We start from the raw sequence: 20333 nt of genomic DNA, 5'->3' as shown, positions 1-20333 counted from the left end.
TTTACTGTCAATTCAAAGGCATACCAAACCAGCACAAGTGTTGACGTGAGACTGTGCCCCTGGAAAATGTCATTTACAGGGGGTATTGCCTTCAGCTGGAGCAGCAGCAGATACGGCAACTCCTGCTAATAATTGCATTAGTAAAGACAAATTAAATAAATAGGGATTTCCTGGAGGAGGATATGGGGAAGAAGGAAGAAACCAGATTAACTTTCTTGATATAAAGGCTTCTGAGTTATTGAGAGGGTTTAAATGACAAAGAGAGGTGTTGTAATGAGAGAAAGCACACAACCTCGGGAAACAGTGCCTGTTAAAGGTGACAAGACCCAGTTGCTCTAGAAAGAGAAAGCGAGACTGTTGTGTACAGCCATCACCTCCATGGACAAAGACAGGGAAGGTAAATACGTAAAGTGGCAGACAAAGCTTAAGAAGCTTGTAAGGACAATGAAGTTTGACAGGCAAGAATGAAAGGAAGATGCATCTAATAATAGTGTGTGTTTAACTGTTTATCTCTCATTAAGGAAATAAGCAGCTCAGAAAATGGTCATAGTTAACTTAGAGCAATTACAGTGATGCAGTACCTTCCAGGACACTGCACAGTCAGCACTTCCAGCACATGCTTAGCTCAGGATTTTGAAAGGATGTTTGACGTGGGTCTAAATCTACAGCAGAAATTTCCACATATCCTCTTCTCCTAATGAGCTGATTGTTTTACAGTATTTTAGAAGGACATGATTCAGTGCTTCATGTGCTTCTGTCCTGAAAAAGGTTGGTGCATATTTTTTTTCAACTGCTTGGCCAAACGGACCCAAAAATACTTTTATCATTGTTGCTTGGTCTACAAATACCAATTGCAGATCAGGGCCTCATTTTCTGTGGAGCTGTATTCACGTAAAGTTTTGAGCAGTAGTCAGTGTAATAGGTTTGTTTGTCATTTCTGTCTCTGTCTCTCTAAATGTGACAAATTGCTCTTTCTGATGTGATTCCTGCATCTGCTAAAAAGGGTAAAATAAGCTTTCAAGCAGGTTGTGAGGTAGGTTTGGTTCATACACATTTTGTGTTCATCATTCTTCAGCAAAAAATACTTGAACAGTGCTTGGAACAGCAGCTCTCTTGTGTTTTCAATTCCCTGGAGAAGCTCTGACCACCAGTATATAAAGTTGCACTTCTGTTTTGTTTCTTGTGCAAGTTGTTTTGTGTTCCTCACTGCTTGATGGGCTCAGTCTACCTGTGCAAAATGAGGAAGGGAAGCTTGCTTCATTCCTTAATGGTACCTAACGTGTTTGTGGTACGTGGCTGAGGACTTGGAAATGCGGATATGGACTTAGCTTAACCAGAAGGTGAGGAAGATGATATGTGTCCACCTCCAAGTGTATTACTGGAAATGAGGGGAAAAAGGTAGAAGGAAAGGTGGTGCCTCCTTGCAGCTGTAAATGTTAGGGAGGAGCATGCTGTGAAACTCGCAGATATTAATGTTTCTCTGTTGCATGTAGACAGATTTTTAGGTGACTCCCTACGCAGTGTCAACAAAGTCTGTGTTTCATCTGCACAGTTTGCTGCAAGGAGAGCTTAGGAATCCAACACATCAGTCTGGGCTCCTAGGCATCCAAAAGCTAAGCGTTACAATTTTTACTTTTTTACATTCCCTTTCCTGTCCACCATTGCACTTCAGATGTGTTATGAGCAAAGTAATAACTCCAACCGCCTTCTCTCTTTGCTTCACCAGTGAAGCTGTCCTGAACTTCACTCTCACTTAGAGCTGCAAGTGCTGGCAGCATCTCACTGCCTTTTTGTCTCGGCTTCTGGCAGTAGCATGCTGCTGGGTTGCAGCCATGCTTAGTACATGCAGCACCCACGGTCTGCACATCCACTGTCTGGAATGACAAAGGGTTTGGGGGTGGGAGAGACAGGAAAAAGTGGTGAATCTAGAGTTTCATCTGCATTGATGTCCATGGAGTAAGGACCTGCCTGCCACACCTATGTAGGGAAGCCTCCAACAACCTGGCTCCACTTCCTACAGTTCCCAGAAGACTATTTAGTCATTTATTCTGACTCTTGCGTGTGAAACAGTTTATTATTAGTTAGGGTACTCTGCGGAGAGGGTTAGGTCACAGCTTGGGTTAGATCACCCTGTGCCTGTTCTCCGTGTTGGAGGTTAAACCTACGTACACTGTCGGCAGAAACCAGAGCAGGCATGGAGGGACCGCTGACACCTGGGGAGGGACACCTGGCCAGTCCCTGAGCAGCTGGGAGCCTGTGCTCCATCAGGGCTGCGTTCCAGAGGAGGAGAACCACAGAAGGACCCCAATCCCATCCCACCACACAGCCATCGTGTGGCTGGAAATCTTTCATGGCCCCTAGTAACACTCCCTCGGGGCAATGAAGAGAGAACTTTGATACTGTCTTTCTTTAACTGTTACTGCAGTTGTTTCCCTACATGATCTTTTCTGTCCATCTGTATGATCTGCATATCTCTCTCCTCTGCTACAACTTTGCCAAGAGAAGGCCCAAATGGAGGAACCAGTCTTTTGGTTACGAAATCACGAAGGCCTGTGTCCCTAGGTGCTGCCTTAACAGATCCTTGCACCTGGCTGAAACACCACAGAAAGAAGTTGGCCCTTCCTTGCTACTTCTGTCTCCCCAGTGCACGCTGTTAGATCATGGGCCTTGCAATGAGCCCCGATCATGCTCCACAGCTAAGCAGTAAGTAAGTAAAGCTTCATGTGTCCTGCTAACAGAACGTCACCCAGGCATAATCCAGGCCCTGACTCAAATTGACAAGGGCAGGTTGGCCTCTGAAATAATCTCTTTAAATAGCAGCAGCCATTTCTGAAAGTCGTTCCCCTCCCCCAGGAGCGTTGGAGAGCTGCTTACAGCAAGTCGCCTCTCTTCCCCATCCTGGCAGTGCAGGGCTGGCACTTCTCACAGGCAAGTGTGTCCACTGCCCGCAGCCTCACAGCTTTCCTTTGCACCAGGAATTACAATGAATTTTGCGGCACAGTTTATCTACTCCAGGGTGTTAAAAAACAGAACTCCCAGGGACCACTCCAGGGAAGATGAAGAATACGATCCTTTCTGGCAAAGGTTGGAGAATATTGCTGTCTGACTTAGAACTAGAGTGCTCCTTCCTCCCCTTTAGGGGCCATGGTCAACCCTCGGGGTCCACCCAGGGCCAGGCCTATGGACATGACATCCCCCGGACCCCTCCTGCCTCCTTATGGTGTCGTAGTTGGAGTTTTGCTTCACCTCGTTGTTTATTTATTCGCTATGCTGTATAGGTAATGCTTTCTTTTTACTTTTCCTTACTTTATTATTAAAAAAAAAAAAAAAAAAAAAGAAAGAAAGAAATTGTTCATAAGTTTCCAATGTCTCTCAAGGTTCTGTGACTGAGTTGATTCTGGAGTCATCCACTGGAAGCAGTGGAGCTGTGAGTACTTTAAGCCAATGTTCAGCTTTTTTACTTCATGAGTGTTGTCGTAGAATAAGCCTAGGCAGGCCAATGGACTGCTGAAAATCTACCATGGGACAGCCAGTATTGCGTTCTGCTATTGCAGGTGTTCTGCAGTTATCTTTGTTCTAGTGCGTACAGTCTACTTGATTTACTGTGCTCAGGCATGGATGGTGCAGAGACAATTTAGGAGACATCTAGAGCCCCTGCATTGCACTGACCAGAGTGTGTGTGCACCCGTGACATAGCTGTGTTGGCACAACCTCACTCGAAGCCTTTTCAGTATCTGTTTTGGTCCCCTATTTTGTTTTCTGACCACTCTTAGCAAGATCAGAAGCTGGTATTGCCTGATGTTGGATAAACAAGGTGCAATTACCATCTCCTGCTTTGTTTACATCTGTAGTTGCATATATTTGTAGTATTTAAAACAATTTATTTCAAGCAGGCTCAGTGTCCACTGAATAAATATAAACTCCCATGGAACGGGCAGCTTGAGGGAGAAAAAGAAGACCAAGGGGGAGGAGAAGTTTGCAGTTAGGCACTGAAAAAATGTCTTGCCCAAGGTCACGCATAGCTGCAGTGAACTGAGAATCTTGGGTCAGTCCTTTAATCACAGGACTGGCCTTTCCTCTCATTTGGATTATGTTACTCACTCTTTATTATAGGTGAATTATGGGATGTGTTGATCACAAGAGAACCTCTAAATTCAGAGAAGATTTAGTTTAAAGAGGAAAATGGTTTAACTTCTGTAAGAGTTTTGTTTTAACTGCCAAGCTGTGTGCAGTGCTTTATACTGACTGTTTGACATTCACAATGTGAATCTTTAAGAAGCACTTAGAGGAATTTGTCAGTTTGAGGGACACTTGGAAGGTGTTGAAGCAGAGGTAACCAAGAAGGGTGACCTTTTGAGTTCCCCTTGCTTTCAGATTGTTTTTTCCTGTTATCTCTTTAGCAGCTGACACCTCGTTGCTATTGCTAGTAGCAAGCAATGACATTTCAGTAGCACGTACAGAAGACTAGCGATGGGTTATAACCAGAGATGAAGGCAGATACAGTGTTGGGCTCAGGCTGTGGTCAATGTGAATTACTGAAGCTAAAGATACATTTTTTTTCAGAAGTGATAATGCAGCTTGGTTGTTCCCTGCATGAGCCTGGGCTCTCTGCACTCACTGCTGGTGTAGCAACACACAGTTTTGTGGGATCATGCTGCACAGGGTGAGTAGAGTTACAGGTGCCTGCCGTGGGCTCGGTCCCAAGGCTTGGTTATTTTGTACCTGTTTGTGGTGGATGGTCACAGGTGCTTACATCCTCTAGCACTCGTGTCATACAGGCTGCTAACTAAGCCATGATCTCTTCATCTTTAAGACACTCTAATAAGTAGCCTTGCTATGAACTTCCTGTGGGAGTCTTAGGCAAATCACTATCTGTCTGTGCCCCAGATTCTATCGATTCAATCTTACCAAAGGTAAGCTAATATTTACTGACTTGTATTTCTGTTTAAGGAAGGATATTATTGATTCCTGTGTGATTTAGGAACCTTTGCATGGGATTGGGTATCTAAAGCAAGCCTTCATTTTTCCATAATTTCTCTTTCATAAAGATCAACTTGCACAAGCTGCTGAGATACTTGTAAGAATCACTGCTATTGCAGCATTTGGGTGTGCTTGGAGAAAAAACAAAATGAAAGCAGCCAGCGAGGATTTCACAAACACAGGAGAGCTCACAGGGATTTACATTGCCAAAATGAGCTGGGATGGAACAGGAAGATTTAGGAGCTATCAGGAAAAAGGATTGCAATAAATCAGGAGGGTTCCAGAAGGGTGTGGAATGCTCCAGCATCTGGAAGGAGCAGAGGAGAAAGAGGCTGGGGACATGGAATAAGAAGGATTAATGGAGCTGAGGAGGTCCTGGATAAAAGAGAGATGTTGATGAGGGAAAGGGCTCTCTCTGTCCTCTCCTGGGATTACTTTTTTCTCACTCCTTTGAGAGGAGGTGCCGTCACAGCTGCATCTCTCTGTCAGAAGCCAAGCAGACTGCCTGGTGCCTGCAGCTGGCTACTCCCCAACCAGTCCATGACCCATCTCTGCTCTACATTCCGTGAATGAGGAATGAGGCAGAAGTGACTTCAAAGGGGGGTCTGTTTTTCCTGTAAGAAGTACTCCGAACTTGCAGGCATAAGATCGGAGTCCATTTATTCACAAAGCAGATGACAAGTACGTCTAAAGCTTTATCTCACCAGTGCCTATTGCTCAGTGAGCTACAAGTTGGTGTTCAGAGAGCTTGAAGGTGATGGCAGCATTTCGGTATGTGCTTAGGAAGTGCCTTTCCCTGCCCCACCCCCCCACCCCCCCCCCCAAAAAAAAAAAAAAAAAAAGGAAACAAAAAAGCCATGCATATGCATGTATGCGCATGTGCTGCTGTTAATTACATGCCAGTCCTAATTCACTGGGATGATTTGAAGTGGTATTCAGGCTTACCACTAGCCACTAGTTTGCACTATGCCACTGATCAGTCCAACTGAAGTGTGGAGGTTTGAATTTCCCATCATGGCATAGAGCTTTAAGGGTGCTCAAGTACAATACAGAACTTCTGCTTCAGAACCCTGTTCAAGGTGACTGTGCATCATTGTGAATGCAGATGATAAAAACTGCTGTGGAAATGAAGAAATGCTGAGTTTTCAGCCTTTCTTCTGCCTTGAAATGAGTTGTTGGGACTTATTTTGCCAAACAGGCCCAATGCTGGCTCTAAGTATGTCAACAAATCGAAATGCTGTAGGAACAGCAACAGTGAGTCAGAGCAAAGGGACAACCACCTCTTTATCTTTTCTGTAGTGGTGGCCAGTAACAGAAGCTTAGAGAAAAATATAAGCTACGCAAGAAAAGTGCTTTCTCTCATATTCTCTTGTGAAGTCTGCCAAGCAAGTGCTTGGGGTCTTCCTGAATCAAGAATTGCTCCTTGAACGATGTATGTAATGGTCACTGTTAGACCTAACTCCACAGAGCTGCACAGCATTTTTAGGAAGCCATTTGTATGATTGCCCTTCATAGCATCCCATGGCAATGAGTTCTGTGAAATAATTATTTTCAGTAAGAAAAGGTTTTCTTTTAATTTTTGTCTGATGATTTCATACGATATCCCCCTAAAATTTATGCTTGGAGAAACAGTGATCATTCTCTGATCACTGTTTTCTGGACATCTGTGACTTTGATTTTTTGCTCCTTCAGTTCTGGAAGCTGAAGAGATCCAGTTTATCAGTTTAATCTATTAAATCTGTTTCCACAAGGAACCTGAGGAAGCCATTCTGCATGAGCTTCATCTGACTGGGACATGCAAGCGTGTCATTATTGCAGGATAACTGCATAGGCATTTATTTCTCCCTGTAAAAAAGACAACAGTTGTGGTGTGTAGGTATAGCATGTGCTATCACTGTTTGATTTTTCCTAGAGTTATTTTTGTTGGTTTTAATAAATGATTGTTCTATTAATATTGCTGTTTTTCCAAACTTGTTTTCCCAATGATATTTGAATTGAAAAATATCAGTATATTCAAGTAAACAGTCTAGAAACAGAACTGTTTATTCTGAATTGTTTTTGTCACCCTAATAGTGCATTTCAGCACACACTGTCTTTGAGACTTCAAAATATTTAAAGTTATCTTTTGTTAAATATGATACTTCTTCCAGTTCTTTAATTATTCGTGGAATGTCTGTATACAGATCTTCTCTCTTTTTTTTTTTTTTTTCTTTTCAGTTATGCTGAGCAGCTGTTCTTGAAAAAGTAGGTTTATAAACTATTTTTTCCATGTTTGCTTTTACTAATCACTTCAAAGGTAAAATGGCGTGATTTATAACATGTAACAAAACTTGCCAGCTAGATATTTGTTTTATGCTGGAAATATCAGACTTCCTCATGAAAACTTTCCTAAACGAATTCCAAAAAAGGAATGAGCAATTCATTTGAAAGTGACAATGTTTTATAACACTAAGTTTGTATTTATATTGGCTCAACCTTTTTGTCTTGTAGGCATGATCACTAGAAAAGATGCCATATTTTGTTACTGTGCATGCGAACTCACATTGTTTTGTTTGTTTGTTTTGTGAGCATTTGCATGCCCCACTGCCTGCATTGACCGTTCCTGTAAAAGAAATTCATATTAAGTTAATCTGTGCACTGAGGTATCTGTGTGAAACATATGAAGAGGAGAGAAACACATCTAACTCAGCAGGGTTATTACTGGCCTGTTTGTGATGGATCATCAAACCTAAAATGACTATTTACCTTGTGAGTTTGAAGGCTTGTGTGTTCACCCAGGTGGGTTCAATAGGGAAAAATGTCATTCACTGGTGTAACTGAAAAGTACATGCATAGATGGAGAATAAAAATTCATCTGAAGAAAATAGCATATACAAAAGCATGGTGATATTCCTTTGGAAATGAGGCTGCTGACCTTTCAGATGCAAATGGATGATAGTTTCCATATTAAATGCTGAGATGTTAATGTTTCAAATCTGTTTGAAACCTGTATCATGCTTGAAAAGACTATACGCTTTTTATGTTTGACTTATTTTTTTGTTGTTGTTATGGCTATAAGGTGTTGTCTCCATTAGGGACCTTCACAAATATTCACTGCTCATGAGAGTAATTGATGCAAAAAACCTCCTTTGTTCTGTGAAAAAATAAAAATAAAAATAAAAAAATCCTAGATTAGGGCCCAGAATCAGCATCCAAATCTGGTCTTTGTATTTGCTGGTAAAGTATTGAATGGCACTAGATTAGTGTGGTGTTGCCCTGTAATTTCTACTTTCTGTACTTTACTGGTTCGTTGGTGGAGTTTTTGTAGTCATATTTGCCTGGATTTGTTTTTATTTATTTATTTTTACAGTTTTTGATTACCAAAGAAACCGGGGAAAAATGGGAGTTTATCTCTTGTCTCAAATACAAGTCATTAAAAAAATCACCTAGAAAAATCACAAGTTTTTGATCCATATATATTTTATATATATATATATATATATATATCACTCTCTATATACAACTGGTATAAGAAATACCATTATTTGCCAATGCTTGCTAAACATTTTACATGATTAGAGATAAGTTGTATATGCTCTTCTCTTCTGAGAGGCCACAGGCTAGTGTGATTTAGAAAACAATTCATTTGTTTGCGGGGGGGTGTGTGTGTCTGTGTGAACTCCTATCAGAGCTGTGGCCTCTTAGGTCACGGTAGCTGTTGTTTATGCAATGGCCCCGTTTGGTTCCCAGAGCCATGGGCTGTGCCATAACAAGTTCACAGGGAGACAGTTTGATCTGATTCCCGTATTTGCATTAAGATCACTAATACGCGTGAGAACTGACAGTGGAAGTTTAACATCCTTAGGAAATGTTCCAATACTCTAACCCCAAAGGAGCAGAAATGCAGAAAATTGTAGAATAGATCCACTCAATAAACTATCACTACATTCTCTGCCAGAGTCCCTCCCCAGCTTTCCTGTAGGCTCCCTTTAGGCACTGGAAGGCCACTGTAAGGTCTTTGTGGCCCTCCTCTGGACTCATTCTAATAAATCCCTGACCTTCTTGTGCTGTGGGCCCAGAGCTGAAACCAGGCTCCAGGTGGGGTCTTCCGAGAACAGAGCAGAAGGTAAAAGTCCCCTGCCTCACCCTGCTGCCCACGCTGCCTTTCGTGCAGCCAGGATGCGGGTGGCTTTCTGGGCTGCAAGCACACATTTGAACTCAGGAATTTTGGAGAGAGAAGAAATTGCCACTAAAACTGTCTTTTTTCTTTTCTTTTCTTTTCTTTTTTTTTTTTTTTTTTTTTTTTTTTTTTTTTTAAGTATAGTACTTGATTTAAACAATAAAACCTCTTATGCTGCCTACATTGTTATGTGAGATCCTCAGTGGGACAACTGGAAGTATAATAGGAAGCAGAGCTGCTGGCATAGCTTATGGGACCACAAAGAAAATGGATGCCACTGTCAAAAGGGAAGCAATTGCTTAAAAAGCAGCTGTTTCTAAATGTTTTTAAAATTAATTTTGAAATTGATTACCATGCACATTGCAGAGATCACTGCTCTAAAATTAGGATAGTATTTGTTTCAACCAGCCCTGCTGATGAAAAACTGCATAGATTAAATCCTAATTATTTTGAAAAACTGGTAGTTTTTTCCAGGGGTGATGCTGAAATCTCTGATAATAATTTAACATGCTTATTTTTAGAAAACTGTTTCTTCTAAATATGTTAATACTGAGTACTTTGTGTAGAGAGACTATACCATCTGTGTAGTTGTAGCCGTGGACCAGACTAGGTATCAGCTCTTTTCCAAATCTCTGGTCTTCTGCTTAATGCTTTGTTTCCTCCTTGTAACTCAGCAAATTCTGAGAATTTCTGGAAGTTTTGATTTTATTTGTTAGCAGGGCTGCAAAATCCTATCTTATCCTCTGTGAACTCCTGAGTACTGTAGACCATAGAGTAAGACAGCCTAAGGTAGGACTAGTGCAAGGCTTTGTAGCAAAAGGTTTTGTCTCTAAGGTTCCTTGGGGAAAGAGGTTTGTGTGGCATCACAGTGTTTTATTATCTGGAGGTGCTTTTATCTGTGAAGTGTTAGGTCACAGATCAGGAGTCCTAGTCTTTTCGCTCATAGTAAGATATAGTTGCTGTCTCTTATCAGAGTGATTTCCTTCCCATCACAAGGCAGTTGACAACAAGAGTATGTGCGACAAGTAGGCACGAGAAGAAAAGCAGACCTTTTGTTTGCAATGCAATCATGTTATTGCTATTAAGTGTTAGGGAATGGTCCGTAGCAGTGACTTCATGGAAAACCTAGAATTGCATACAGCAAACACGTTTTCACATTTCAGAATTCCTGCAACACTGAAGTAGGACCATCACCAGCTGAGACCAAGCACTTAAGCAGGTCTGCCTGCCCAGACAGCAAGAACTGTATCTTCCCTATTTATTTGGTTATGGCAGTTTTTGAGTTTGTCTACATTGCAGGTTACCTGTGGCATTTGTAAAAGCTGGCTGGTTACAGTATCTTTCCATCTACCTGCAAGATAGGTAATAAGACATTAATAATTTAGTCTGCTCATCTGAGGCTTGTGAAGAGCAACTGAGATGTGTAACTGATTTAAGAGCAACTTAAATGCTAAACGTCAAGCCTTTAATCAAGCTTTCCTAACAAAATTATTTTATTTGCTTTCAGGGATGACAATAAAATCAACAAACGAGATGCCCCGGCAATTTGTGATCTTCACCGTTGTAAGGATGGGCCAGTAAGAAATGGCCACATTGGGCAGAGGCCACCCTCTATCAACCCTGAAAGACTGAAAGATTTTGTTGAAGAGGATTACCTTAATGGGGATGTGAAGACCTGGGAAATGAAGATAGTCAGCTGTAACGAGGAGTTACTTGGGGATGCCCTTTCCCTCATTCCTCAGTCAAGCACCAGGACCAGCCAGTCAAGCCACAACAAGCTGATTCGATTTGAAGACATAAGTGCAGCAGCTTTCAAAATTCAGAGCGGTGTTCAGAAAACACCCTGCATGGTAGGGAATTCTTATGGCTTTGAATACTCTCTCATAAAAATTGGTCAGAAATGAAAGAAGAGTATGCATTATCTGCAGCAGATAGATCTGTGTAAAATGACTCACATTCGTATTAGTTGTTGTGAACTGTCAATAATCATTTTCTTCCTACCTGTTTACATTAACCTAAATCCTCAAAGATTGCAGTGACCTGTAAACAAAGGATAAACCACATTAGGCATAGACTTAATGCACTGTGGTATTAAAAAAAACACTTGCGACAAAGAATCTGAGCTGGAGACCATTGACTAGCACTGTTGCAAAAGCAGTCAGATGAGAGGGTCTGGTTTGGAAGTAGCCCACATATGTGGGAAGTTTGAAGGATCAGATTTTCCTTCTTAGCTTGGGAAACCTGGCAAGGATGAATCTGTTCTGTAACCAGGTGGTTCTGCCACATGCCTCTTCAACAAAGCAATGATATTGAGATACACGCACACCCTTATTGGTCAGTCTAGGTATGAAAATGATGGAGACATTCTCATTGCATATGTAAAAACATTTGTTAAAGCATACAGAAGTGCAGTGACTTAGCTATTTAATTCATGGTGTATTTCTGCTGTTGGGAATTCTTCAGGAGGGTGATTGTAGGCCCTCTGTGGCTAATCTCCTCTTTTCCCTGTAGTGGGTAAGAAAAAGTCTTTGGCAAACGGTGGTTCAGAGGAGCAGCCCCAGATCTCTCTCTGGAGGAATGTCTCCTTGTCACTGACCCCCACGGGCACACTGCCAACCTCACTGGCTGCTGATTGTCTTTCTGGCCTGCACAGGGAAAGGACCTTGGTGCCCACTCCCTGGAGCAAATTGGTTGAATCTGCAATGCACAGCAGTTCTGCTGGTTCCCAGATGGTGCCTGCTGATCTAGAGATACCATAATTACTTGCAGTGTTACTTTTTTTGGCTCAGAGTTCCCTGAATAAGGATAGCCTTGGCCACATGGGTTATTGCAGGATCTCATTCACACTCTCAACTCAGATGGATCTGACCAGCAGCTCACAGTACAGTCTGTATCTCGGCCCCATTCCCTAAGCTCCCAAAGTGTGGCTTCTGCTCTGAAAGTAAACCAACACATCCTAGTGTGGGAAAAGGTGAGCCACGGATTCCATGTTCTGCTCCTGCAGGCATCTGTGTAACAGAAAACTTTTCATAAACTGGTAGTGTTCCTGCTCACAATTAGTTAAGCTCTATTTGGCCATTTCACAGTATTTATTCTCAGGCAGCTTTGCCCCTTAACTTAAATAGCTCTTTTCTCTTGGGCATTGCTGGCAGATTTATGCAGCACAGTTGTATCCCCTCTCTGCATTTGCTGTGCCAAGCTAAACAGGCCAACTTTCTTCAGTCTCTTTTTATGAACTGTGTTTAGGATGATCAGAATAGTGTAAAGTCAACACCCTTTTTTTTTTTTTTTTTTTTTTTTAGTGTTAAAATAGCCTATGGCTGTTGCTAGTCCAAGTAATCTTCATGGAAAAGTCATTAGTATCTGTTTCACGCACTGATTCAAAAGGAAGGTATTGAAAGCACACAGTAGTGTCAAAAACACAGATAAACTTTATATGAAATCCTCATCAGTGGGAGGTAAGAACCACCCTCAGGGACTTTCTTTTTGATTCAAAAAAAAAAAAAAAGTATAGCTAAAAACTGTTCAGTTAATTAATAAACAAAAACTTTGCAGAGAGATTCCCAATCTGCAGGTAAGACCATGGATGAAGCATCCTTCTGGATCTTTATGCGGCAGCTTGCCTGAAGCTGAGGCATGACATGATGTATGATGGTCATAGAGGTTGTGGAGGTAGTAGGTAAAGGGAAGCAAGGACTGAGCATTAAATTGGGCACTCAATTTGGTCGGTATAGGAACTTAAAAGGTTGTTTGTTCTGTGTTAGTTTTATGGATGTAGAATGGATGCTGCTCTGTGTTGTACCTTAGACACAGCATCTGTAGTCCCTAGATAAGACCAAGGTGACAAAAAGGAAAAGTTACAGGATGGTTCAATGACTCTTACGAGGTCATACATCAGGTCAGTACTGCTGGAAATAGCACTGACACCTCCTTTGTTAGAAGTAATTGTTGTATTTAGGCCACAAAAATAAGCCCCAGTTAAAGGAAGAAGGAAAAAAATAACATTAAAAATAAATAAATAAATAAATGTCGAATATCAAAATTTAAAAAAAAAAAAGATACATGTGAAGTACACCACTTCTGTGACTAATTAATGTATATCTTAAAATGTAGGAGACTTAGCAATTTTACAAAATCACAGGATTCATCTTTTTAAATCTTGTTTCTTAACATTCACTCTAGAATCCAAGATGCTCTACAAAAACTGATATGATAAAACTAGTGAGGTATATGAAGACCCAGTAAGGCAGCATTTCCTGTCCAGCACTCTTCTGTTTTGTTTAGGCATTCTCCGTAGTTCACACTGTTTAGGATAGAAACAGTTTTTCTCTTAGTTTCCTAAGCACTTTCCATTCTTTCAGTTCTGCAGACAGATTTCCAAAGAGAGCAGCAAGCATTGACCTGTGTGATGCCACGAGTTAGCCTTGATGATCCTTGTGGGTCCCTTCCAACTCAGGATATTCTACGATTCTATGATGAGTGGTGTAGCTCCTAGTGCAGGAGAAGCAAAATAGAGAATCTGGCCCCACCTATGGGTGAGGAAGTAAATAAATGTTTCCAAATGCACTAAAAAGCCTGGAAACACTCATCTGAAGTATTTAATTTAATTGCATACATTAAAGCAAGTATCCATTTCAGATATATTTAGTTTATAGAAATTTTTAACTCTTTGAAAGTCCCACAATCTGACACATATTGCTAGTACATATCAGATTGCAAATATTGCACATATCCGATACATTACGTAACATGCATGACACTTTTTGATAGAAATACTGAATATGTTGTCAAGCTCTCTTTTAATCCGTCTCTCGTGAAAGTAGTTACCTTTGTATCTGTATTTGATCAAGACCAAAACCAATGCTATTTTCAGAAGTCCCATGCTGTACATACTTCACCGTTTCAAGTTTGAAAATTACTTCCATAAACCACAGGAGTCTGGTAGGTAACAGCATGCTGTCATGTATTTCCAAAGAAACTGAATATGTAACTTTCCTTTTTGGAGGTCACACATAGCAGTCATGCCTCCTTCAACAGGGAGCTGATGGAGTCTGCAAGGTTTTTCTTAGTTTTCGGTTTATCACCATAATAATATTTCTATATTCCAGTACTCCAGGCTATCCAAGCAGTATGGAGTGGATATCTACCTAAAGAAAGAGTTCCTCCAGTACACAGGATCTGTGAAGGAGCGAGGTGTGCTTTATCTTCTGACATCATTGCCTCAGGTATAACAAAGTGCCAGTATGTGAAAATAAAAAGAATCAGTTTGGCTTCACAGAAATAGAGCAGAATTGTTTTGAACTACAGTGTCCATAAAATCAGAGTGTTTCTTGCCTTTTGAACTGTTGCCCTGAATAACGTAGATCTGCAAATATCTGAATGTAAAATACTTTTCTTCTTTGTGCATGGCTAATCCACTGGTGAAATGCTTAAAATATTTGGGGGAAAAAAAAAAAAAAGAAAAAAAAAAACTTTAAAATGTAAACTTCACTGTTTAAAAGTGACACTTAGATGGAAGTGCTTGTATGTGTATATGTTCTGACATGCTGAAACCACCACACTTGAAGTGATGATGAAATCGAGTTACAATGGGTGATGAGAACTATCAAGATCACCGATTGATTTTTGTCATGAATTTCAGTACCATTGCATGAATAGCCTGCTTATCTTTTGTTGTAGGAGGCTAATGAATCTCTGTAGCAATAATAGTTGGCATGATACAGCAGCCCCAAAACAGTGGTTATTTCTGCACTTCGCAATAATATAAATAAATCATTTTGTTAAAGGGAAACCTGATACGAAGTGATTTCCCACTGGCAAGGAAGAGGGAATGGGTACCAGCTCTGAGGGGACAGATGTTGACTCTTCTGGGATCAGCTGAATCTTTGCAGCTAATTCCAGTGGAAAAATAATTGAATTCGGGGAATACAGGGATTGTAGCTCTGTACATATGTATACTGTATCATAATACCATAACCTTATCAAACAGTAAAGGAAAAGAAGGCTTCCTAATAGAAAGAAGTCAGACCATTAGATTGATTAAGGATGATATGGGACAAGTTTGTGACACTGAATAATGTGCAATAAACAATCCTGTTTTTTAGGATCAGCAAAGAAAGGGGGTGATAGTGGCTTCAGATGGTAACTTTTCCATGGCTGTTGCTTACCACGCCTCAGAGCTTCGTATCCCAGTGTTTGTCATTATGTCAACCAGCACTTCCCCGGCCAGAGTGAAGATGTGCCGTGAGTATGGTGCCATGGTTATATCATATGGCACTACAGCTAAGGATTCCCAGATGCATGCAAGACGGCTGGCACAGGAGAATGGTTACCTCTACCTCGAGGAGTAAGTAAAAAGTCAGATTGTTTAAAAAGATTATCATTGTTCAGATACTTGCCCAGCACTGCAAAAACGGTTACTGGCATTAGTTGTCTCAAACTTAAAATTTGATCACACGTCATCAAAAGATTCCTCTTACCTGGGGGATGGACAGTTATAGGTACAAATAGTGAACCTTTCCATAGCAGTTTGGGATGGAATCCAAAATGAAATACCTTTTTCCAGGTAAACTTCCTGATTAGGAACTTCAGGGCCTGGTATGACGGTGGATATATGTTAAATCTTTATGAAACCTGTCAGCATACATTTAGGCTTGCATTCTTTTTTGGTCTCTCTGTGAGGAGAAAGGTAGGTAAAAATTAACCTTTAATGCAAAAGATTTGATGGTGTAAGGCAGAGCAAGAGGTTAGTGCTGCAAAGGTATTCGTGTATCTCGTGTAACTGACAAAACTGTTTCTGGCATGAAAGAAGCTGATTAGGAGGCTAGTACACACATAAGTAGCTATGAATGGTTATAAATTTAAGTATTCAAGCTATCTGAGGTCATGAAATGAACCAGCTCTAGTAAAAGCATATTTAGAACAAGATAAGGTAGGGAAATTATTTAGAACTGATCTAATTTCCCCTTTGCTTTTTCTCTCTGCAGTCTATTCTGTGGTTCCTTTCCCTTTACGTTTTCTTTTTTTTTTTTTTTTTTTTTTTTTTTTTTTTTTTTTTTTTTTTTTTTTTTTTTTTTTTTTTTTTTTTTTTTTTTTTTAAGTAAGATCACCAAGGGTGCAGAGGGTTGACTCATTAACATGACATAGCTGGCAGTCCCTCTGATGATGCACTGAGTTGGAATCTTACACTCCTGCTGTACCTGCCCATTGCTGCCTCTGTACCAACACACCACTGGGCATTTGTATGGCACCTACTGCAGTGAGTGCCTATTCCCCTTAGACACTGCTGCAGTAAACACAGTAATAATGAGTAATATTGCTTGGAAAGAGGATCTCAGAATGAACAAGATGAAGAAAGTCCTTTCTTCCTTCCCAGCTGGTTTATTAGGAAATTAATATTAAAACCTGTACCTTATGATTGGATTGTCTGCTCTGCCAACAGCTAACTCACAGGGCTGGTTGGTGTGCCTTGTCCACCCCCATGGGCACAGCCTTTTCTCAGACTGAAACTTTCAAAGAAACACAAGGGAACAAGGTGCCTTAGATCTCACTGAATTTTAAACCCACACACGCTCTTTTTGAAAACCACAGCTTTACATAATCTTATGATTTCCAAATTTCTGTCAGATGTTTTTCAATCAGTGTGTTAACTCCCAGCTGGCTTGCATCAGCTGTCACATTTACACATAAGAACTAAATTGCAGTATTGTAATTTCATGTTTAATCTTTGTCTCCTCCCCAACAAATTTATTTTTGTTATGTAAAGTAGATATTCTCTAACTTCATGGAATTCCACAGACAATGTGTGCAAAGGATTTCTGCATCTACTATTGATGAATTCTAAATGAAATTATCATTAATGATGTCTGTGTATTATGATTTATTGTATTTCAAGTTAAAACAAAACAGTTATTCAGTCTATTACTATGTTTAATTACAACCTATCTCTCAATAGATTAATTTTTTCACATGCTGATGAAAAAAAAATAGCAAAACTAGTACAGTTGTGGGCCTTTTCATAACAGGATGCCTTAAACATGTTTTGTTAGATATAGACTGGGAGCACTTTTCCAGAGAGATGTGTGCGTGTACGGGTAGCTAGTCTTCTTCAATGTATCTGCCACACATTCATTACGACTTGCCAAAGCTGTCTGTAAAAGATCAGCCTTTCTCCCGTGCTTTAGAATGGAACTTCTGAAATGGAATTTATTTCATTTTAATTCTAGTTTGCCTAGAACCCCCAGCAATTTGATCCTTTGATCCCTAGAAAATCACAGTAATGCTTTTCCAGATATGAAAAGCATTCCCATACAATGCATGTTCATGAGTTTATTTCTGTATTTATTCCTCACTGAATATAGGATAAAAAATAAAAATAAATACTGAATGGTGAAAACAATTGAAGCTGTCCAGACATCTGTCGTCTTCTAAGGTAGCACATATGAAATCCAAGAGATGAAGCTTATTTATTAGTTGCACAGGTTGCGGTGTTGCTCAGATGGAGAAAGGTGGCTTCATGGGATCTCTGGATCTCCTTAACCAACAGTTTATTCTCTCCTTTCTGAAGCAGGCATTTCATGACTGTCTTTGTTTTTAGCTGTGCATGTAGTATCCTGTAGTTGGGTGTGTCAGTGTCAGTTCTTCTCTTTTCTTGATTGCAATTAAAATACTCTGTTATGAAAACTAGCGTGCAAGTATCCAATTAGGGGAGGGAATTTTTTTATCCTGTTGCATCTTCCTGTGAAATGCCAGAAAGGAAATGTGATTTTCCAAGTTGGAATTTGCTCATGAAGTCTACATAATTGCTGCTCAGGTAATGTAGGATTTCCAGTAACTACAGATGTTCAGGACGTCATTATAAATGTAGTATGAAGATTGTCAATAAATTATAGAGTACCTCTGGGATGACTGGAGAATAATTGATTTCTGAGTCAGAGAGGTATAAAATGAGGTGCTACAGAATGAATTACACACCTTCCTTCCTTGAGAGTCCATTTTTTTCCCATGTGACTCCTTGTCCAAACACTTGCCAGACCTGATCCTAGTTCATTTGTGATTTGGTTAGTTTAACAATCCAAGAAGGGCAACTGATAGCTTTTGAGCCCTTTGCTTGGAGAACAGGGGAACAGAACCTGGTAACTCTCAAGTCAAAATTTCATTGTGAATCTGAAGCCTGACAGCCCATTTTGGTTGCTGGTATGTTGCACATTTCAGAAGGCAAAGGGACAGATTTCTAGCTCTGACTCAAAAATGCATATTGAAATGTGCCATCTTTGAATTTACCTGTCCTTTTTCCTTGTTTTTCCTTCAACGGCATATGATATCAAGAGAGAGCTGTTTGTTTTCACAGAGCAAAAGTAATCAGTGATGGTGCAAATAAAGTGACTCGTTTTATGATTAAGAGATGAAAACCGATCGGTGAACTGGTGTTCTAACAATATATTAGCAATAAAAACATGATTACCTGAAACCTTTATTCAAACTGCTACTAAGTGTTTATACACAGAGCAGTCTCCTTTGGACACAGTTTTTAGTTGTTAAAGTTTTGCTTGTAAATTGAATATCCCAGGCCTGCATTTGTTTTTGCAAGTTCCCATGTAAGCATTGTAGGGCAACTGCAATCTAAATTCTGAACCTTATTTGTGAATAAGGCTCCAGAAAAAAATAAATAAAATCAGGTGACCAGTGATATATTTTGTTGTGTACACAGAGGAGGAGAGAGCTGCATCAGTGTCTTGATAAAGACAATAAATTCAAGGGTTCATTTACCCATTCCACTATAATTTCTTTACTTTAATTCTGGTACAGGAGTGAAAGTTCAGTTCTCTCATCTTTTCTTGTGTAGCTAAACTGACTCTTGCCCTGAGCAATTTGCTGTGTTTTTCGATCGATGTAATTTCTCAGCAGTGCCTTGGTCTCCACCTGGCAGGCATTCTGTGCTCCTCAGCATGTCTTAGCAGTGACAGAAGAGCATGGCTTCCTTGTGTACCAAAACGTACTCAGTAAAATAAATCAAGTGAAGTCATTGGGTCTATAATTCTGTTTGGCCAGAAAATAAAAATAAAATAAATAAAAAATAATAATAAAAAAATATATATGGGCACACAGAGGTCTCTTATTTTTTATTGATATATCATGATACATTTATAGCATTGCTAACTTGTACATAAAATCCAAAACTGCTTTTAGAAATAGACCCAAGCCAATCGTGCGACCGTACAGTGGGCTTTTCTTCAGAAAAGAAAGTCTTTTGAAGTCTTCTGAAGAAAAGACTTTCTGAAGAAAAAAAAAGAGTCTTCTCTGACTCTGTTTGTCCATATTCTGCTCATTAACTTAACTTTGCCTGAAAGTGTTTTGCCAGTACTTTGGAAAACTAAAACCCTTGCTTATCCTTCCATGAGGTCTTCCAGAGTAATGTTCAAGTATCAGATATTGGCTCTGGGCTGTGGAAAGACTGAGCTCTGTAACACTCTGTTTGGTATTTGTGAGGTTGAACGCAGTGCTTGAATTTCATAAAGAAAAATCCCATTTATCACAAACACTGAATTCCACATACAAATAAAGAGAACAAGATCTCCTTTTGAGACTTTGCTTTTTGTTTTGACCACAACATTCAAAATTTATGAAGTTTAAGGAAGTTATGATGATGGAAGAATGCTTTCTCTCCTTATCTCTGTAAATCCCTGATATTGCTAACAACAACAGTACGTGCTCGTCAGCGTAAGGGCTACTTGGCAGTCCTACCCGGGGCCAGACTGTGCTATGAATTCTTCTTGGTTGCACTTTGTGCATTAATCCCCGGATTCACTCCTGCATGAAAACTTGCACTCCTGTTAAGCCCAGATGATTGGTGATAATAAAGTGATTCAGGTAGCTTGAAAAGTTTGCTGACCTGGCTGCATGATTTGTGCCTCTGTTTTTCATAGGATTTTTGCTGTCAATTTTTTTTTTTTAACCTTTTGATTTTGCTCTGCTGTAGAAAGGGTCTGCTCAGTTCCTCAGTGGCACAATGTGTTCTTCCAGTAGGTAACGTCACACTTTACGAAGTGATGGTCTGTTCGATGGCACTGACCTGTCACATCACCTCCTGGCCTCATTGCGCTGGTGATTTATTCTCATGTATTTTTCCTGCTGAATGATATATTTAGAGTAGCAGATTGAACTATTACTGTGTTGACAACTGTGAGTTCTGCTG

The 20333-nt window shown here is 40.1% G+C and overlaps 1 protein-coding gene across 3 annotated transcripts in view; it reads left to right on the top strand.

Moving 5' to 3' along the window:
- Positions 1-2869: 2869 nt before the first annotated feature.
- LOC311211219 (L-threonine ammonia-lyase-like) overlaps positions 2870-20333 on the top strand; it is a 31984-nt gene continuing 14520 nt past the window's right edge. The window contains exons 1-5 of one of the 3 annotated variants that reach the window (XM_084289805.1): positions 2870-3084; positions 7198-7224; positions 10647-10989; positions 14248-14364; positions 15244-15485. In XM_084289805.1, coding sequence (XP_084145931.1) covers positions 2984-3084; positions 7198-7224; positions 10647-10989; positions 14248-14364; positions 15244-15485 — 830 coding nt within the window. In that variant the 5' untranslated portion in view covers positions 2870-2983. Of the gene's footprint in view, positions 3279-7197; positions 7225-10646; positions 10990-14247; positions 14365-15243; positions 15486-20333 lie in introns of all 3 variants that reach the window. The other 2 variants (XM_084289803.1, XM_084289804.1) reach the window with 2 other exon arrangements.

This window comes from Netta rufina (genome assembly GCF_964035555.1).
Source record: "Netta rufina genome assembly, chromosome: 7".
NCBI lineage: Eukaryota > Metazoa > Chordata > Aves > Anseriformes > Anatidae > Netta > Netta rufina.
Note: the sequence above shows the minus strand (reverse complement) of the source record. Positions and strands in the feature narration are given on the sequence as shown.